Source organism: Cavia porcellus, unplaced genomic scaffold, assembly GCF_034190915.1.
Source record: "Cavia porcellus strain 051 isolate PalLab524CR breed Dunkin Hartley unplaced genomic scaffold, mCavPor4.1 scaffold_19, whole genome shotgun sequence".
NCBI classification, from domain to species: domain Eukaryota; kingdom Metazoa; phylum Chordata; class Mammalia; order Rodentia; family Caviidae; genus Cavia; species Cavia porcellus.
The window spans coordinates 59386015-59406634 of record NW_026947502.1 but is presented as its reverse complement, the minus strand read 5'-3'; the positions used below and the strand labels follow the sequence as shown (position 1 = coordinate 59406634).

Below are 20620 nucleotides of genomic sequence, written 5' to 3'. Positions count from 1 at the left end.
TGAGCAGGTCTCTGTGGGAGGAGCCTCTGGCCACGGGCAGAAATGCCACTGGAAGGTGGGTTATGGCAAGATGGCAAGAGGCCTTCTGTGACACCACTGACCAACCTCCTGGCGGAGCAGTCTCCTGGGAAGCCTTAAAACATCAGAGATTCTCAGCTCGCATCCAATTATTCCGCCTCCACAGGTCTGAGGCAGGCACACACCCAAAATCTGCACCTTAAAGCACACTCCTCAAGGATGAAGATACAGCCGCTGGCTCTGCAAAATGCAGCATTTAATGAAATCCATGTTGAAAACATGCAATGCACACTAAAAAGCACGTAACACTCTGAAGAACCAGGTCTGCAAACCCAAGGCAGGAACGATGCAGGCTCACTGCCAAGAGCACGAATCAGAGCCCCGCCCCAGTGGCCAGCCCCAGGGCCAGCGCCAGGCCCTCCTCACATGCCCACCACAAGCTGGAGGGAGGGTGTCCTCCTCTACACACGAACCAGCCCACACGCTCATCTCTATTTCCAATCTTTTCTCTGGACCCTCTGCTCTCTCCTTTCCTATACCGTTATCTCCATTCCCTCTGTCAGAAAAGGAAAAGTCCACTGTGCATCTTCACTCACACTGAATGTATTTAACAGCAACACAGAAACCCTTAAAATCATAGACCGTTAGCACCTTAAAAAAAAAAAAAAAAAAAAAAAAGGACACCTAGGACCCCAGTCCCTTCACAGGTGAGCACCTGCAGCCCAGAGAATGTCATTCCATGTGCTAAGGGCCGCACAGCCATCAGGGCCAGGAGGCCAAGCCAGGAACGCCAACCCCTACTGCAACGCCAAGGGGCTGCATGGGTTGTTTTGAGTTTTGTTTTTGTATTTTCATGATCAAGTAATTTTAAAAGTAAATACAAGCTGGGGCAGGGGATATAGCTCAGTGGTGTAACAGCCTGCCTGGCAAGTGTGAAATCCTGAGTTTGATCCTTGATAACAAAAAAAAAAAAAAAGGAACACATAAGCCTACACTAAATCCAAGAGTGCCTTACAAAAGAAATTCTAATTTAATAGTAAACTCTAGTCTCTAGGTAACAATCTAGCTTCATCTCTTTCACGCTGGGGAACATTGGTCACTTCAGTTAAGCTTTCTATGTCCTGATTTCATTACCTAAAATGGGGTCCCAGGCACCTGTTAGACAGGCTGCAGTGAGAGAGCACAATTGCACCCCTTCACAGCTTTACCACTTTGCTTTCTGTGGCTTCAGCTACCCAGTCAGCTGTGCTTTCAAAATATTAAGTGGAAAATTCTAAGAATAAATAATCTAGAAATTTTAAATAATCTTTAGCATAGTATATTTTAGAACTGTCCTATTTTCTTATGAGTCTTTGTTAATCTCTGCTTATGTGTAGTTTATTATTTATCATAGATAGGTATGCATGGGGAAAACTATATATATATATATGGTCTCTAAATTAAATTAGAGATCAATAGTGTCTGACATTTCAGGGCTGCACCCACAGGGTCTGGAATGTGCCCCTAGCAACTAAGAGGGGAGCTATACAGGTAAACCACTCAGAACAGAGCCCTGCCCAGGACCTCAGAAAACACTAACTCCTGTGATTTTCAATACAAAGCCAGGTCTGCTTTTTAAAACAACAAAAAAGGGGTTCTGGACACTGAAGATGAAGCTATTCTACCTGGAAACCAGAACCTTCAGCTACTTCCTGTGGGCTTGGAATATCGCTACACAAACATCCCTGAGATGGTGTTAAAAAGCTACAGCAGTAACTACAGAGGCACAGAGAGGTCCATACAGTGACGGTCATGCAGCACTGTACGCGACTCAGCACATGACATGGTGGCACCACACCTGCCACAGTGAGACCAGGGCAGATTGACAGGCCACGCGGGCCACCTGGACACAGACTATGGCGACACTTCCTAAGTGTTCCAGACAAACGCCAGTCACTCAGCTATTTCTCAGCTCCGAGGACAAGCCACTTGCTGGTGCAAAGCAACAGAAACCTTGCCTCAGAGTCTGGGCTCTGCCCATACTGAATGCCTAGAAATGGATGTCATTTGGCCAGAAAAAGGTGTATTTTCCTATTTACCAAAACTGTTACATTCATTCCAGAGTGTAAAATCAACATACTATGGAACTATGCCTATTGCTAACACACTCAAATTCCATGCTGGTGTACTTATTACAGATAATAGCCAATTTACACTCTTGTTTTAAAAACAAATCTGTTGCTGGGTGTGGTGGCTCACAACCTGTAATCCCAGCACTCAGGAGTCTGAGATGGGGGGATCATTGTGAGTTTGAGACCAGCCTGGGCTACAAAGCGAGCTCAAGGCCAGTCTGAACTGCACAGCGAGACCCCGTCTCAAAATTTTAGGACAAAAAAAAAAAAATCTGTTTAACATCCATAAGCAATGACTAGATCGATTCTATCATTATAGTGACCAATTTTAAAACTTTTTCCAAAGTCAATTTTATTATTGATGAATACAAAAGACCTTCAGGCATATTCATTTCCTTTGGGAAACAATGTGAAATGATAATATAAAAACCAGAAATTTCTAGCTTGATATTCTGGAGATGCCAAAAGAGATAAAAAAATAACTGCAGAAGACACACAGCCGCAAGGTGGGTGATGGAACGCTCAGCGTCACTAATCATCAGAAAATGCAAATCAAAACCTGCGTGAGGCATCTCTTCCTCCATTAAGAATGGCTATTACCAAAAAGACAAAAGGTAACAAGTGTCCAGGAGGATGCAGAGAAAAGGGAATTCTTGCTCCCCTTGGTGGGATGTCATTTAGCGCAGCCACTATGGCAAACAGTGAGAAGGTTCCTCAAAAAATTAAAAGCTGTTAGCGTACGATGCAGCAGTCCCGCTACTGGACACAGATCCAGAGGAGATGAAATCAGTCAGAGACGCTGCACTCCCACTGCTGCAGCACTGTCCACATTCGCAACAGCCCGAAGCTGGAAATAACCTCGGTGCCATCAACAGATGAAAGGACGGGCAAATGTGAGGTGTATGCGCCACAGAATACTATTCAGCCACCAAAACCCACTCGTGGAAGTGGAGACCATTACACTAAGTACAAGTCAAGCACAGAAAGACAAGTAAGTTCGTGGCTTACTCCCATGTGGCATCTAAAAAAGCTGAGCTCCCAGAAGGTAAGAGTGGAGCAGTGGTCACCAGAGGCTGGGGAGAGAGGAAGGGAAAGAGAGACAGGCAAAGTTTGATCAACGGGTCTCACGTGCAGCGAGACAAAATCAAGTCCTGTGTGCTACTGCACAGTAAGGACTTCACGGATGATTTACTGCATCAGTAAGAATTACATAGTGTGTGTCTTAAAAAGCTCAGAAAATGAATACCTGAAACCATTTCTGACTAAAGGGACTCAAAAAAAATGAAAGAGTGCAAACAAAAGAATGGATGCAGGGAACTCCTTCAGCAAGGGCAGAACTGTAGATCCTCCAGTATTACAGCCTAACTCATCACTCCCTGGTGGCCCTGCAGCTCGCAGACACCCAAACGATGTGTACACAGGCTTTAACTGAGCATAGCTTGTAATGGCCAGTGTCTGGAGACAATTCAACACCTATCAACAGAGTAGCTGCTGGACTGCACTTTCTCTAGACAACACAATTCTGTTTTTCCACTAAAAAAAGCAGCTGTGTAGGCACTGATACTGGAAAATAATATAACATGCTGGGGAATAAAAGCACAGGAACAGTATCTCTTAGGGCTACCTTCTAAAAACGATCATGCAGATATACCTTAGGCCACCCTTTCACATGTTTCTGCAGATGTCTTTTTCCCCAGATGTATTTATATATGCAAAAAAGTCTATAAATGACACTTGAGCCTAATTCCTAGGAGACGTGAGGGTGCATTTTGTATTACATACTTTGTTATTTGAATTTGTGAAGTACAGCATGCTCTAAATTTTCCAATTTTAACTAATAATTAACTCCAAATCATATTTGATGTGTTGACACCTAAGTCCACCCAAGTTTCTCTCGTTACCTCCACAAAGGACAGCGACTTTGTATCAACCCTAAATTCTTTGGGTCCTATAAGGGGCCTCAAGCCTCCATAATCCACCAAAAAGTATCAGTACACAGGGATTCTAAACAGCCAGCAGTGACCTGAAACCAGTTCAAAGCTCTGTCAACAGAGGATCCTGCTCACTGTGACATTATTTGTCTGTGGTCAAATATACCACACCAGAGTCCTACTCTACTGCCACCACATCAGAAGGCCTCTCCTGGTTCCTTTGCCCACAAGTAACTGCTCTGTTTTTCCCTCCAAACATGGGAATGTCTAAGTCTTCCAGTTTGCCGCCAAGAACCTCCCTCAGAGCAGCTTCTTCAAAGACCCAAGTTCTTACCACAGGAAGCACAGGGCAGACAGCAAATGCCCTTCTAGTCCATCCTGCAGTATCCATAAAATAATCGAACAATAAAATCTAAAAACAAATTGTGAATCCCAGAGCCTCAAAAATGCAATGGCAGATTTAAAACAGTAGTGTAGGAGCTGGGGATTTAGCTCAGCGGCATAAGCGCCTGCCTTGCAAGTGTGCAGTCATGAGTTCAATCCCCAGTACTGATTAAAAAATAAATAAATAAATAAAACAGTAGGGTAAGTTGGCCGTGGTGGCACAGACCTGTAATCTCAGAACTCTGGGTACTGGGAGGGAGGATGACAAGATTGAGAGCAACTAGGGCAATTTATGAAGTCCCTAACTCAAAATTAAAGGAGGAGGATGACCGGAGATGTGGCTCACCATGACAATCCTGGTTCAATCCAGTACTGCCCCCTCCACACACACACAATAGTGCAGCAGTTTTTTGTTGCTTTTGATTGTTTTAAGCTATATTCAGAGAGTTCTTTTACAGCAGACAAGCAGACAATGCAGCAGACAAGCGCAGTTCCAGATACTGCTAACGGAGAAGAAAGATAAAGCAGACCTGTCATGGTCTATGTCTGTGTCCCCCAGGCCTCAGTGCTTGGATTGATGGTGCATTGCTCCACCCTCATGGGGGTGGGGCCAGGATGTGATGTAATTGCAGAAGAAGGTGTGTCTTGTTCTTTGCTTGTTCCTCCTTGTTGTTTGCAGCCGCCATGAAAGGCGGCCCAGCCATGCCCACCTGCTTGGGAGCCAACTGAGTGTGGACTGAAACCTCCAAAAACTGTAAGAAATAAACCTTTCCTTTTCCAACTTGAGCATCAGGTATTTTGTCTCAGCAACGAGCATAAAGTAACTAAGACAAGACCCAACCGTATTAACAGGTACATTCACTGGCTTGCACATTAACATCTTAAGTTTCTTTCTGATGTTTCTGTAACAGACACACATAAGCTATGTAACACTTCACAAAAAAATGACAACAGCTAAGACTCACATGGATTTGACAAAACCACAGAAGCACCAATGCCTTTGTTGCATGCTTCTGGGGAACCTCTGAAACACTGCCGGCATCTCGGAAATGAGGAGAAATATTACCTCCCCCAGGAAAACTTCCCCAAGCCCAAGAGCCAAGTTAATTGCTCACTTTCAAATATTCCCATAGCACTCTGTTCTTCCACTATTACCGCACATCTTACTTCTACACTGACGTACTGTATCCACACATCTCATTTTCCCTGCTCCGCTGCAAGCTCCTCCAGGACAAGGGGAACAATGTATTGATTTTTTAAGTCCCACATGGTGCCCACAATAAAAGGACTTGGTGTTCTTTAAATGCACACAGAAGATCCTTGAGGCACATGCATTCCACTCTTTCACTAAACCCCTGCAGTCAGTGGATCGCTACTAGACCCACTGGAGGTTCTCACAGTGTGCTTCACGCAACTGGGGACGATGATCCCCAGCACTTCCCCTACTCCGGATTTCCCAATATCACCATGACAACAATTAGAACAGAAATGCAGCTATCGGTTTAACAAGGACACCCAGCAAGATAAAGCAAGAAAGGGGCCAAAGAGAGATAGGCTGCACTGGGATGTGAAGGCAGGCATGCTCCCCAAACAGGGATCCCTGACATTACTAGCAACGCTGTAATCCTAAAGATGGAGGTGCCCACGGGGGGGTCATGTTCTTTTTCTTCTCACATGCTATCAGGTGTTATTAATGGTTGTGTTCACTGACATTACTAAACCTTTTCAGAAGATTTCCCACTGTTTCCCGTCCTAACAAACATAACTCAAACATCAATTGTGTTCCGGGCACTATGTTTTTGGGTGTTCAGATATAAGTCTCAGTCTCCAACTCAACAGGTCTGCAGTCAAATGTGGCAGACACATAAACGGGTATGACCTACTGGATACTGTGCTCATTATAAAAGGGTTCCTTGCTTGATGAGAACCCAAAGAAATGGCTATGAGTCATCTCCATGGCTTTCCATTCCCCCAGGGAATATGGAAAACTGCAGGACAACCCATGCCAGGAAGGAAGAGCAGTGGCACAGCTCAAGGCTCCACAATGAGCATGTCTTTAACATAGGGGTCCCAATCCCTGGACCAGAGCAGGTCTATGGCTTGTTAGAAAAAGGGCCACGGGGCTGGGGATTTAGCTCAGCGGCATAAGCACCTGCCTTGTAAGCAGGCAGTCGTGAGTTCGATCCCTGGTACCGATAAAAAGGAAAAAGACAAAAAAAAAAAAGAAAAAGGGCCACACGGGAAGACGTAAGCAGCAAGCATTCATTCCTCACAGCTCCTGTCAGGGCCCGAGCTCCACCTTGCTCAGATCAGGGTGGACCTCAGATTCCAGGGGACACGAAGCCTGTGGACTGCAAGTGTGGGGGGAGTGCAGGCTGCATGCTCCTTCGAGTCATCCCCAAATCATCCCCCAGCTCACTCCAACCTCAATGTGCAGAACAATTCTCTTCCATAAAACAGGTCCCAGTGGTGCCAAAAAGGTTGGAAACCACACATTACAATGATCAAAAACCATCAGGCTGTCTCCTATAGGAACTGTGGTTCCTTTTGCTTTATTTTTCATTCTTCCTCATGTGTTTTATTGTCTGGGGAACTAGTCATAACTTCTCATCCACTGAGCCCCATAGAGTTAAAAAAAAATGCAACACATGAGTCAGCTAAACTCCGGTGAGTTAAGCTGCATCTTCTTGTGGAGTCACCCAGGGGAAAAGCCCACAAGCTGAATTCAGTTAGTGCTGGAAGGCTGCCTTCCATCTGCTTACCGCGTGTGTTGGTGGCCATGTCAGCCACTTTCTGAAAGGCGTCCAAGAAGGCAGCTGCTGCTACTACTGTTGTCCTAAAATGCAAACAGATAACAAAAGCCTGAGGAATGTCTCACATTGGTAAAGTCAGTACAGCTCAAAGGCTGAAACCGCCACTATGGACACAATGTAAGCAACCACGGGAAATAATCCAACTGGACACAGACTACCCAGGTACACGGCCCACTTCTCTCCTCAAAGATGTCCGCCCAGTCATCTGCTGCTAGTCCACGAACACAAGTCCTTCCTATCCCCTTTACCTGACTATAAAGTTACCAGAAAAAGATAGGTATTTCTAGCCAAAAGAAAAATCATTAAAAAAATATAAACGAGCAAAAAGAAAACAACTTTAAAATAGGAAAATAATATATACACCCCCGAACTGAAGGAAAGATCAACTTGGGAAAGATCACAGAGTTCAAAACGGTTCACTGCAGTGAAAGGGAAAGCTGAGGTCTCAAAATCAAAGGGACTTTTAAAGACCACCAGTCCATACCAGAGCTGGGACTGTGAGGCAGCCTGGTGTCTCCCAGGGCCAGCTCACCCAGTGCAACACAAGGTCCCAGCAGTGTAACTCTTCTCCCCGAACTCCAACTACAATGAACTGGGGATTTATTTTTTCAATTAGGATGCTATTTAAACTGTACCTTCTGAATTTCTAAAAGCTGAAAATGGAGAAACTGTACTATACTCACATTACATTCTACAAATGTTTTGGATTCTTACCTCCTGAGTGCTCTGTGGCCTGCTGGTTCCTGGAGGCCGGACCTGGGATGAAGGCAGGCAACGCGCTCCATGCCTTGGTCAAGACTGCAAACTAACAGGCCACAAAACCAGCACTCAAGGACTCTACAACCCAACTCAGCTTGACACCAACCTCCAAGTACTTCCTACATGATGCTAGTTTCTACTGAACACTCCTGAGAACACAAAGTTGCTGAAGGAAGAGAAAGACTGAGAACTAGAAGTAAAGAGTTCAAAATGGAGAAAAAAGAAAGAAACAAGAACAATAGGAGCCATGAAACAAAAGGTTCCTGAAAAGTGCTATGAGAGGTCCACAGGGGCCAAACTTGGAAATGACACCTGACGGTTTCTAGTAGAGCAAGACAGCACTCTGCTTACATAAACAAAAATGGCATGCTCACATACCCAAATCTACGCTAAAGCACAGTTTTTAGAGCTGACATCAAAAGCAAACCCTGGGAAAGTTAGTTTTATCAAACATCCAGCAACTTAAAACTAGCTCATCCTGACTTACAATTCACATCTGATATAACAGCTAGACTTATTCTCACTGCACTTGGAGGCCAATGCCCAGATCTCATGAGTCAGCTGGAAAGGTGCCTTGCAGACTACAGAGCCACCAAGCCTCCACTGTAAATGAGGACGGGGGTTAATTCTGAGGAAGAGCTTTTAAATGACAGTCACACTGCACTTTCTGACACAGTCGTAAGACACCTGGGTGATTTAGCTGCAGGGCACCAAGACGTCTATGCTTCTTCTGCAGCCTTTATCCCTGTTTAGTACAGGAAACTAAACTCTGAGCCATATGCCAGTTCTGTGATAAAATAATGACGAACTGGTCCCTGCCTCAGGATGCCTAAATGTTGTATGAAAATGAACAGGATGCACCCCCAAACAGCAGGGCTAAGAGGACGTTTTATTAAATCATGGGTGTCCAACCTTTGGTTTGCCTGGGCCGCCCTGATGGAACAGTCTTAGGCTGCATACAGAATGATTGTAGTTAATGTATATGAGCACCAACAGCTCCTTTTTGATACACTTAAAAAAATTTTTTTAAAAAAAAGAGTAAGTGGCTCATAGGTTATCCAGTGGCTGTTTCAGATAGCTCCTAAGTTTATTAGTAAGCTCTAGCACCCTCACCAGCAAAAAGGAAAGCAAACTTTCCCTGGTCAACCCTGAAAGTCTTCCAGACAGCTAAAGAAGGCTAACAAGTCAGGTGGGGGAGCAGCAGTGTGTTTAAATGTTTTGCCGGAGAAGATCTCCTACAAGACACAGACTAATCTATCTAAAATAAACAATAAGCTGGTGTGGTAGCACACGTCTGTAATCCCAGCACTCTGAAAGAAGGGAAGGAGGATGGTAAGGTGCCCAGCCCGGGCAACTTTGCAACTTGGCAAGATTCTGCCTCAAAATGCTAATTTAAAAAAGGGCCAGAGATGCAGATCAATGCAAAGGCTCTGGGTGTGCTCCCCAGAACCACCAAATTAATGAATGAATGCAGTAGGGATTAATTAGGTAGGGGAAGGGATGTAGCTAAAGAAGCTAAAGCTAGTGAACGCTGCACTGAGGAGACCATAACTACAAGTCCTGGGGCAGGGGAAATAGTAAAGACCTGCACAACTGGTGAAGGCACCATATGCCAGAGTCTGCTGTCCACCTGTAGGCCCACAGGGGACTCTAAATTCAGGCCCCTCAGAAACAGACAGGATGACAAGAAAAATACTCACCGCTCCCCAGTTCTTCTCTGCTCCCCCAACAGGCGCCATGGAACCTGCAGTCCTATCCTAGGCCTGGGCCTTAAACTCCAGGCAGCCCCTCTGATGTGCCCCAGGCTGAGCTAGGGAAGGCCACAGCACTCCCCTCCTATCATCTGCGCCTCGTCCACGTGGCTCTGTCCCAGAGAAACACCTCCTGACCCTGCTGCTCTCTGAACCTTCCTCACTCATTCAGACCCCTAAGGTCACCACCCAAATTTCATGAATGAGAATCATCAAAATACTTACTTTTTTTAACCTTCACAGAGCACCCAAGTGCAACCGTATCCCTTCTCCTGATTTAAAAGGCTCTCACTGATTTAAAAGGCTGCAGCTTGAACAAAAAGTATTTCTTATCAAATCAAACAATTACTTCACAAGCACACCAGGCAATAATAATAGCTTCTCGGTTCAGCTCAGCAGCAGGCCTTGGTGTGTTTTTTAAGACCTTTACTATGGAAGGTGCAGTTTGCATACCCTAAAATTTACCCTTCTTTTTTTTTTTTTTTTTTTTTTTTTGGTCTTTTTCCTTTTTATCGGTATTGGGGATCAAACTCATGACTGCCTGCTTGCAAGGCAGGAGCTTATGCCGCTGAGCTAAATCCCCAGCCCCAAATTTACCCTTCTTAAGCATACTTACTACTCCGTGATTTTTAGTAAATTTAAGAGTTGTACAATCTGCATCACTACTCAATTTTAGAATATTTCCACTGCCCCAGAAAGATGCCTCTTAGCCATTTTTGGTCAATCTTCTTTGCTGTCCACAGACCTGGGCAACCACTAAGGTACATCTGTCTCCACAGATGTGTTTTTCCTAGAAACTTCATGTAGGTAAAATTACACCCCAGTCAAGAGTAGGTTTTAAACCCTTTATGTTGAAAGGCAACAAAAAAAGGTAAGAATTTAGACTCTAGGAACCAGACTGCCCAAGTCCAAACCACAGTTTGGTCACTTACTAGAGAATGACTGGGTAAATCATTTAGCTTACGTGCCTTGGTCTCCTCAGCTGTAAAATGGAGCTGTTAAGTAAATTCGTAGTACAGGGATGTAAGACCTGAACAAGTTAACAGATGCCTGGCACACAGTGAGAGCGCTACAGATCCTTGTGCAAGCAGGCAGAGCAGACATGAGTCTGATTTTACATCAGAATCAGGGCAAGGACGTACAGTTAAACAACTGGTTGCACCCCAGTCAGAACCTACTCTGTGCTTCTCTAACAATGCCCATATTAATCCCCAACGCATGTTGGTCCAACCCACCCAACTCTTTCCCACAGACAGTGCCCTTTTCCTGTGGTACACAGGCATCTACTTACCGCAACTGAGACTGCAGCTTTCCTGCTTTGTTAATAAAATCTTCCCAAACTGGATAGCTCCCCTACAACAAAACAAAGGCATGGGTAAGTCACACTGTAACAGGCATCTGGTTATGACACGAACAGACACTCAATTCTAATTATGCAGGAAACAGTCCACGGAGGCTGTCTTCCTTCATGGAGTCGTCAGTATGCTACCCAAGCTATATATACATGCACTGGCTAAGAAATGGATTCAGAATGTGCTCACGTCCTATAATCTCACAAATACTACAGACAATGACAGGAACTAGCCTGGCAAAATGTACACACACATTTTTGAGCCAGTAGATAATGGCTCAAATTTGAGGTGTACAGAACTTCTGAGGCTCTAGCCTGAACCATGTGCTCATGCAAGGTAGCCCTGGCTGTCGTCACCTTTGTCCCACAGAGGGGAGGAGGGACCTAGAGTAACTGGGACTCCTCCCTCCTCAGGACAGGTGGCTCTCAGGAAGCACCATCAGACTATCAGAATTTCAGGGTGGCAAAGCGACCTAAATACAGCTGCTCAGCTGGTGGTTTAGCCTCAGAGTCTACAGATAACACAGCAACCAGTAGGTCCCCAGCACACTTTAGACAAGAAGAAACTCATCAAGACCAAGCTGCCAGGCCAGCCCTGTAAGTCTCCTTGTCCTTGACAGCTATCATTTCACCGTTCTGGGAGCCCCGAGAGTTTAAACTGATAATCCTGCTTGCGCACTGAACTCTGACCAAAGTCCTGTGCCAAACCCAACCCCACTTCTGCAGAGGACCCTGTGCCTGGCCACAGCATGCTACAGATGACCCATCCAGCCTCTCCCGTGAGTACAGTGCTCAGACACAAACTCGAATCTGCAGCTGCAACTCTGACAGAGGCAACTCAGAGCACACTCCCTTCTCTTGCACACTGAATGTCTGAGAGCAAACAGCAATCTACCAAGGGCCCAGGAAAGGAAATGTCACAGTCAGAGACAGAGTATTTGGCACTGAACTGTTTAACAGAAACCTAAGACCAAAAACATGGGATTACAACTGCACAACTGAATGTAAGTTAAGAACCTTGACAAGGCAAAAATAACACATGCTGCTTCTTCGTTTTGTCAGGGGGAAGAGAGGGGTAAGAGGATGACTTTAATCATTCTATCCCATCATTACAGAAGCCCAATAAAAATCTAAAACTATAATTGAGCTATAACAACATTTCAGCTTTTACTCAATCTCTTTTGGGGGGGGACCTTTTTGAGACAGAGTGTCACTATGCAGTTCAAGCTGGCCTTGAACTCACAAAAACTCTCTCTCCTCAAGCTCCCAAGCACTGGGTTACAGGCGACCATGTCCAGCAGTTAGCCTCCTTTCTGACCTTGCAGTACTGTTTCTCAGTCTTGGCACTACCTAGCATTCTGGACTCTGTAACTGTCTGCTGTGAGGGACTATGGTGGCTTCACACAACGCTTAGCAGCATCCCTGGCCGCCACCCACTGGACACCAGAAGGCTCCAGCCCCATGTGACAACCCAAACCCAAAGTATCTCTAGATACCACTGATGTCCTCCAGGAGGCAAACACTCCCTAGTTAACAATCACTGTCTTAGAGGCATTTAAAAAACAAATTTACTGTGATGAAGGTACAGTCATTTGAAGTTCATCAATTTTTGTCAGTATTACTTTATATCAGTTTCATTTTCTGTCAAAGGAATTAAATATGATTTTGTCTTGAAAAGAATATACCTAGAAGGAACATCATTATAAAATTACCTATTTATGTATTTCTCTAGCTATAATCCTGTTTGAAAATGTGCATAGAAAGTGGTCTAATCAGCCATTAAAACAAGTGATTTCCAGAAGCTAAGATTTAGACCAGTATGTTGCTTTTTTCTCTTTATACTTTCCTTTATGTTGAGAGCTAGTTTGCTTTGCTCTTATAAGGATCATTATCACTTCAATGAAAATGACAGTCATTATAAAAAGAATTTAAGATTTGAATCTGAGGTTCTGACATCAACAGCACCGTGAATTCACAATCTGTTTCACGCATGTGGCTAGATCACACCAGCTCTGCGACCATCTCACACGTGGGGCTGGATCCACCAGCCCTGCAATCCATCTTACAAGTGCAGCTAGATCACACCAGCTCTGCATCTGTGCCCCCGAGTCCTGACTGGTCCAAGGGAGGTCTCTGGACTGATTCCCCTCTGCCATAGTGATACACGCACCAGACACCAAGCGACATCAGGCAGGGACCCTCTCCAAATGGCACCGATGTTTGTTCCCTGGAAATTTCTTCAACTCCAAAACAGAAGTGCATATTCACAGCACTACTGAAATCTCGAGTGTTCAGACCAGTCCAGACCCACGGTGATCCAGTAAGGATCCTGATTTCAGTACTCACCATGTTCTTTCAAAGTCCAGAGATGAACAGCCCCTCATCATCCATACCCAAGTAACTCAGGAGCTAAGGGTGGGGACCGAAGTATTCTGGGGGGCAAATGGGGACAACAGTGCACCCTTAGGGGCATCAAGGCTCATTTACCTCGTCTAGCCAGTCTCTTTCTTCCTAATCCACAAAACGCAGGAAAAAAACTTTTGAAAGCCTGTGGATGTTCAGAAGCATTGCCCACTACTTCCCTTCTGCCATGTGACACATCAAGTCATTTGACCTCTTGATAGGGATGTCATTACTTCACAAATTTGGTGGTGCCAGGAATAAACGAAGTCACACATTTATGTCAAAGACACATCTGCATCCCATGTTTACTGCAGCACTATACAATAGCTAGTGGGTGAATGAATAAAGAAAATGCAGTGTATTCATATAACAGAATACTCGGCCAGAAAAGATAACAAATTCTGTGCCACGCAACTGTCATGGGCAGATGTGGACAACATTATTGTACTAAAATACTCCAGGCACAGAAGTATTACAGGGACTCACTTGTGAAATCTAAAAAAGCTCTAACAAAGGGAGTGAAACGGTGGTTACCAGAGGTGTGAGTATTTAAGAGGTGGGAGGGATGGGGAAATGCTGGCTAAAGGATATATAATTATAATCAGATGGGGGGGATGCAGAGGAGGTAACAAATCTTTAGAGACAAAATGGATAAGCAAGCACCTAGGTCAGATTTGGGTGGGGTATGCCAAGGGAGAGGTGTTACAATCTAGGTCTGAAATGTCCCCCAGAAGTCTCGTGTGTGTGTGTGTGTGTGTGTGTGTGTGTGTGTGTGTGTGTGTGAACTAAGTGCTACACTCACCAGTGGATTTGTCCACTGATAAATTCAGTAGCTGAATGTGCTCTTAGGAGGTGGGGCCTGGCTGCAGGTAAAGTGTGACCTGGAATCCAGTATTCTTATTCTCGGCTCCTCCCTTCTCCCTCTGCTTCCTGGCTGCCATGGAATGGGGCGGCTTTCTTCCACCATACTCTTCCACCACGCGTTTCTGCCTTCGAGCCTACCATGGACTGGACCCCCTAGAGACTGCAAGCCAAATCAATCTCTCCTGCTTTAAGTTGTGAGTGTTAGGAATTGTGTTCCAGGGACAGGAAATGACTGATGTAATGGGGATTGGAAATGACTAGTGAAGGTTATAAAACTTTTATTTTGGGTGATGAAAACATACTAAAATTGAGTATGAGGCATAGTCAGTGGTACAATGCTTATCACACAAAAGACCAGTGGGTTGTACTAATATAAATGGGTGACATCAAGAAAGCTGTATAAATAAACAAATGAGGTGGTAAATAAGGGGCTCAGTGCAGTGCCTGGGACACAGAAAGACATACATGATGGGTTCAAGCACTCATGATTCCAGGTAATCTCATTCAGCATGTCACTGGGAAAGACACTAAAAACTGTCTAATCAAACCACATACCCAGGCCATGGTCTGTCTTACATCTCAGGGTTAAATAACCACAGTTAAGGCGGGAACACACTGAGGTGGCTGGAAGCACAGTGCCAGACGATGTGTCTGCCACTCTGAGCAAATGGCACAGTGGAATACTCAAACTTGTGATGAACGTGGCGTGCATGCCTGAATTCAGCCCAAACCACTTAAAAAACTACTTATCTGCCCCCACACTTGGAGCCTCATCGCTGTCTTTACCAAATTAGCAACCAAAGGAGGGTCCTCTCTCTCGTCTAGGGGTACAGCACACAGTTCCCCACCTACGAACACCCACTCAGATGAAGACTGCCAAAAGCAGCTCTCGCCTGACTTGATGACATTTGACAGTCTATCAGAGTGTGTCAGGCCTACCTGTTTTAGGCAGTGCGTAATTTAATGAAATCTTTTAAAACCAACTTCTAAGAACAGAAGACAAAAACCTCCTTGTTGGGGAAAAAAAACTATATAAATGTTATTAAAACTTAAAGGCAAGGTGATACTGGGTTATTCCAGATTTTTTTTACAAGTTTCTTTAAAGGAAAAAAAGTTTCTACCCACCTGAAAGTACTTTTACTACAGAAATTCAACAGCTTGGATGGGAGAATGGAGGAAAGTAACTGTAGAAAGATTAAATGGCAATAAAGAAAAGGCCCTAGGGTTTTTCACTACACAACTGGGTGAGAAGACCATATTTCAGTTTCAAAAGAAACCTGCAGACCAAGACCAGAGGCACACAGAAAGCAATTCTAACACGGACCTTCATTTCCTAACCTGAGCCCATCTACCAACCTCCCAGAAAATACTTTCCTGAGGGCCCTGCTGCATTTCCAGGAGTCTTGGTCCCAGTAAAGGAGTCCTTAGAAGGACACATTCCCAGAGGTACAGAAACACACAATGCAGGACCCCTCACCTCCTCCAGAGAGCACACAAAGGTGTCACAACTTTCCAGACCCCAACAGCGCCCAGCTTGCTTCCACTCAAAGTCCCAGGCAGAGAAAGGCTGTGCCCCGGAGCTACCCAAGGGCTCTGAGAGGCAGGGAGGGAATCACTGGGACCTCTATAGGGTGCTGAACACAGAACTCAGGCTCACAGGGATAGGAAAGGGCCTACCAAAGGGAAGGGAAAATGATCAATGAGTGATCAACAGGACTCCCTGAGGGAGATGGATGGCAACCCCACTTCCTAGCTGAGGTGGGACTTCCTGAACACATGACCTCACTGAGACCTTCTCCAGCCACCAAGCTGAGGTCCCTGCCACAGTCCTACACACACATCACCACTGTCTTCTCTTCACCTCCACAGGTGTTCAGCAATTGAAAGTTCCTGCTCAGTCATGACCCAGACCAAATGTCGCCTCCTCCAGGATTTTCTGATACACCTCCTTCCCACCCACATTCCAGACTTGGCCATATTCACACACAGTTCACTGTATCACAGGACTGGCTGCCAAGGAGCAGGGGATTTTTCCTTCTAAACTGCAAGGCAAGGACACAGAAATGGAGAGGACAGACAGACACTTCCAGGAAGAGGTTTGGTAGGTACACTGACACCGAAGCAGAGGCCACACTAGTTCTCCCAAGGCACATCAAAATGGTGCCTTTCTATTACTGCAGAGAAGCAGGTAATGGCCAGGGTGGACAGGGTGACCAAGTCTTCAAGAGCAAGGTCTACAGTAGAATGACAGACAGCAGAGGAAGACAGGGTGGCCTTCACTCGATGAAGAGTGACACAAGTTGCAAGTCAGTTAGGATCGTGTTCATGGGTCACATATCTGGCAGCAGCCTGGTACCCTTGGGAAGGGAATGACAATAAAGTTACGTTCTTACTTTTAGGAAAAGGCATTCCTCAGTGTCCTTGGATCTCAGTGGCCACTGACCCCAACCCCGAAGTATATCCCACTGCACCCTCGAGGTGGAGCTCTGGGAAACACCTGAACCCCGCTCTTCCTCTCACCCAGAGCAGGAAGCCCAGGTAGGCATCTGTAGCACACTGGAGCACAAGTCAGCCACCTGGAACTTGGCTTGGGGTTGCGTCTGGCTTTGTTTTGTTTTGTGTCAAACAGAGGCCCAGGATGGCATCCCACACACGGTGCAGGAGGATAAACTGTGCGTAACTCATCAGCACGGCTGGTTAACGGCCCTCCATAAATAATGCAGCAACTGCCTCTCCCAGCCTGGCCCCATGATGACAGCAGAGAGAACTGGACACCACGCTACCACACAGAGAACAGGAGAAGGCCAGGGATCAGGGCCAGGGAAGGGGCGATATGAGAGGTGCTAGAGCGCTAGGAGGACTGTCCTAAGGAAAGGGACTCAACTTAGTGGAGAATGAAATAGGGACAAGCAGGGGACAAGCCACAGGGAGCTGCGTTCCTACCCAGAAGACTGTCCTGGCGAGAAGATGCCAGAGAGAAGCTGGCTGACCAGTGGTTGTGGCAGGGAGAAGCCAAGCAGCACCGGACTAGACAAGCCTTCTGGGCACCCTGACAAGCTTTGTCGTCACCACCATGATCATGAGGCATCTGTCCCTTTTACACAACTGCCAGGTATCTGACACAGCTTCTCAAACTTTAACTTCCATATCTATCCCCCAGGGAGCCTGCGCGGCTGCAGGACGTGCTTCTGTCAGGGATGTGGCTTGTTTAATCTGAGGGCATTGCTGGCCACCGCACTCGGACACACACAGCCTTGCAGGGATTCTCATTCCTTGCTCACCAGAGCCCTTGGAGGCAGGGGCTGCAGCTGAGGAATGTGACCGGAGATTGCACTGAAGGGATCCAGGCTCAAATTTGATGCCAGAACTGTCTGACTTTTTGGCCTAAGTGCTCCTTGATTCTGGGGAGTCTAACCAGCCAAAACACCAGCTCACAGCTCGGCCCAGCCCAGCCCTGGGGCTACAGAAAGCAACTCACACAGCAGGTCCCTTCCTACTTTGTATGTGGATCCTGCTAGGACCCAGGGTAAAAGCAAGCAGCAAGAAATACACACACCTGATCACAACTAGAGGGCCAGGAGAGAGCTGCGGGTTATCCTAGAAACTACTTGAGTGCCTCAGCCACAGAAAAAGGCATGCCAAAACAAAGAAAAACCCATCTGTATAGATAAAAGCCTTAAAGGAACAGACACACAACTGCATCACTTGCACGATTAGACTAGCTGTACTTCATCTTGAGGTTTGGACCTTGAAGCAAATCTCCTCTACAGCACCTCGAGGCTGGCCAACACTCAAGCCACTGCACCCTGTCCCTGGTCTGCAGCAATGCAGAAGGGGAGCATGAGGAAGGGTCAGCAGCACCCCTCATCTCCTTCTAGGTGGATCCCTGGTGAGCTCAAACTCCAGGAGGAGGAGAGCAAGGAAGCCTGAGAGATGCCTGGCTCCTTGCAGACCAAGCTGGGCATCTCTGAACTCATTTCCTTGAGCACAAAGCAAGAATCTGCTCAGCCTACAGACAAGGGTGAGCAGAATGAGGGACAGGGCCCATGAATGCCTGTCACAGCGCCATCCCCAAAACCACACTTCCCCACCCGCTTGTAAGACGAAGGGCTCCTACGATTCTCAGATAAAAGGCACTGGGTAAGCCCATCCATCATAAATACCAGTCCCAGGCTTATTATTCTCTAATTGGGGCTTGCTTAATCCACTAATTACTGCTGTCCATCACTCCGATGACAGCCCTGGGGATAATCAATGGTTGCCACCCTCACCCACTCGCCCAAGCACACCAACAATAATGTGCCTATAAAAGGGAGGACTGAACCACAGAAAGTGCTCCCAGCCAGCTCCCCCTGCTCCAGTAGTAACTGTAACACTCTAATTAAGGCAGGGCAGCAAGCTCCCCACCATACTAGACTACTAGGTCTGATGCCCAGACTGCCTGTTTTCGGACATATGAGTATGCCTCCACTTAAAACTTAAAAACTAAACAAATATGTCAACCATATCTTCAAAGCTTTCTATTTCTTAAGCTCTATCCATTAGTATTCTTTTGTCTATCCCCAAGCCATCCAATGGGGCAGCCATCTGCCATATGGGGTAAGTTTCAGTTTAGTAAAATAGAAGATTCACATCCTTGGTCCTACTGGCCCTATTTCCGGTGTTCAGCAACCACACACACCCAGAGTCCACAGTGCTAGACAGCAGGTCTAGGGCGGCTTTCACAGCAGATAACGCGGGCTACCCTAAATAGCATCCATGCATGGCCAGCAACTGCAACTAGGTTTCCTAGTCTGCTTCACAATACGTGTGTTTGTGAAATGCTCCCCATTTCTGTGAAAATAAAACCTCCTCCTCTGTTTTTCCATTTCCCCAACCTGCCCACCTCCCACAAATACACACATACACACACTCAACCCAGCTGGATACTTAGTTCAGTCCACCAAAAAAAAAAAAGAGAGAGGAAGAAGAGGTGGTGAATCTCCTGCCTCCCTGTCACCACCTATTTGCCTGAGTGAACGTTCAAAGAAAAGCCACAGCACCGATGACGTTCTGGTGATTGTGTGATTATTGTGCAAACAGCCCCTCCAGTGTGGATGCTTCGGGATGGCTCACAGCAACCCTGGGAGGGCAGCCAGCAGCGCTGCATGCAACACTGCTTCCCACCGTGGAAAACAGCCCCAGAGAGGGAGGGTTTACAGTCTGTCCTCACACTCGGTCTGCTGCATCAAATGCTACTGACTGACCATTTCTTCTGAAAATGGAATTGTTCCATCAGTTCATCTTAAGCTGGTGATCCTCCATCTTAGGCTGGTGATCCTCCATGAAAACCTGAGAACCTGAAATTTACCCATCTACACTACTAAACTTACTGGAGTGGCTGGCGGCTTTTTACCTACGGGCTCCTAAGATACATCTGTATGTACTAATGCCTCACAGGATACAATATACCACCTCCTCCTCCTCCTCCCTCTCTTCCTCCTCCTAACCTCCATCCCACTATGCAGGGTCCAAAGCTATTACTGCCCCACTGGTTCATTCCTGCCTGTGAGTGTCTATATGGGTTAAGAACCCCAAGCAAAACACACAATGACCCAACAAAACCAAAGTCTTGTCACCAGTGCTGCAGGCTTGCACACCTTTGTTCGCTCATTTTTCTTCCTTGGTGTGTCCTCTCTGACTTGCCTCCACCCAAACCCTGAACCACTTTCTGCCCTTCAGGGATCCTTCTTGGAGCCAATTCCTCCAGCACCTTACACAAACACTGTGGCCTAGAGAGAAAGTGCATACATAGGCTTAATCTCTTTCCTCTAAGTGTGCACTTCTGCATCTACCTTCTAACTAGCCTTTTTCACTTTTTTTTTTTTTTTTTTTTTGGTACTGGGACTCTAATTCACAACCACGCTGGGTTTTGGCCCAGACAGGACTCTGTAGCCAGAAAAGCCCCAACCGGAACCAGGAAGCTCCTATTTCCCCCACCCCTAGGAATTTACATGTGACGTCATCTTCCCCGCCCCTGGGAACTTACCTATGGGCCAAACCTAGGACCAATGGGCTACCCGTGCATCCCTGATGCCCCCTTAGGTTCCACCCCAAACCGAGGCTACTTACAGACACCCCTATGCCACGTGTCCGCTGGAGAGACCGCCGGACTCCAGCGGTGGGGGGTGCAGGTCATCTCTCTCCATGTTCTCAGAATAAAGGCCTCTTTTGTTTTATACTTCTCATCTTTTGG

At 46.2% G+C, this 20620-nt stretch overlaps 1 protein-coding gene across 13 annotated transcripts in view; it reads right to left on the bottom strand.

The window, feature by feature from the left end:
- Positions 1–20620, bottom strand: part of Mtss1 (MTSS I-BAR domain containing 1) — a 142789-nt gene that overhangs the window by 109806 nt on the left and 12363 nt on the right. For all 13 annotated transcript variants that reach the window (XM_023564053.2, XM_013149945.3, XM_023564055.2 and 10 more), the window contains exons 2-3: positions 11059–11120; positions 7207–7280 (exon numbers count right to left, since the gene is read on the bottom strand). In XM_023564053.2, the coding sequence (XP_023419821.1) occupies positions 7207–7280; positions 11059–11120 (136 nt within the window). The remainder of the gene's footprint in view (positions 1–7206; positions 7281–11058; positions 11121–20620) is intronic.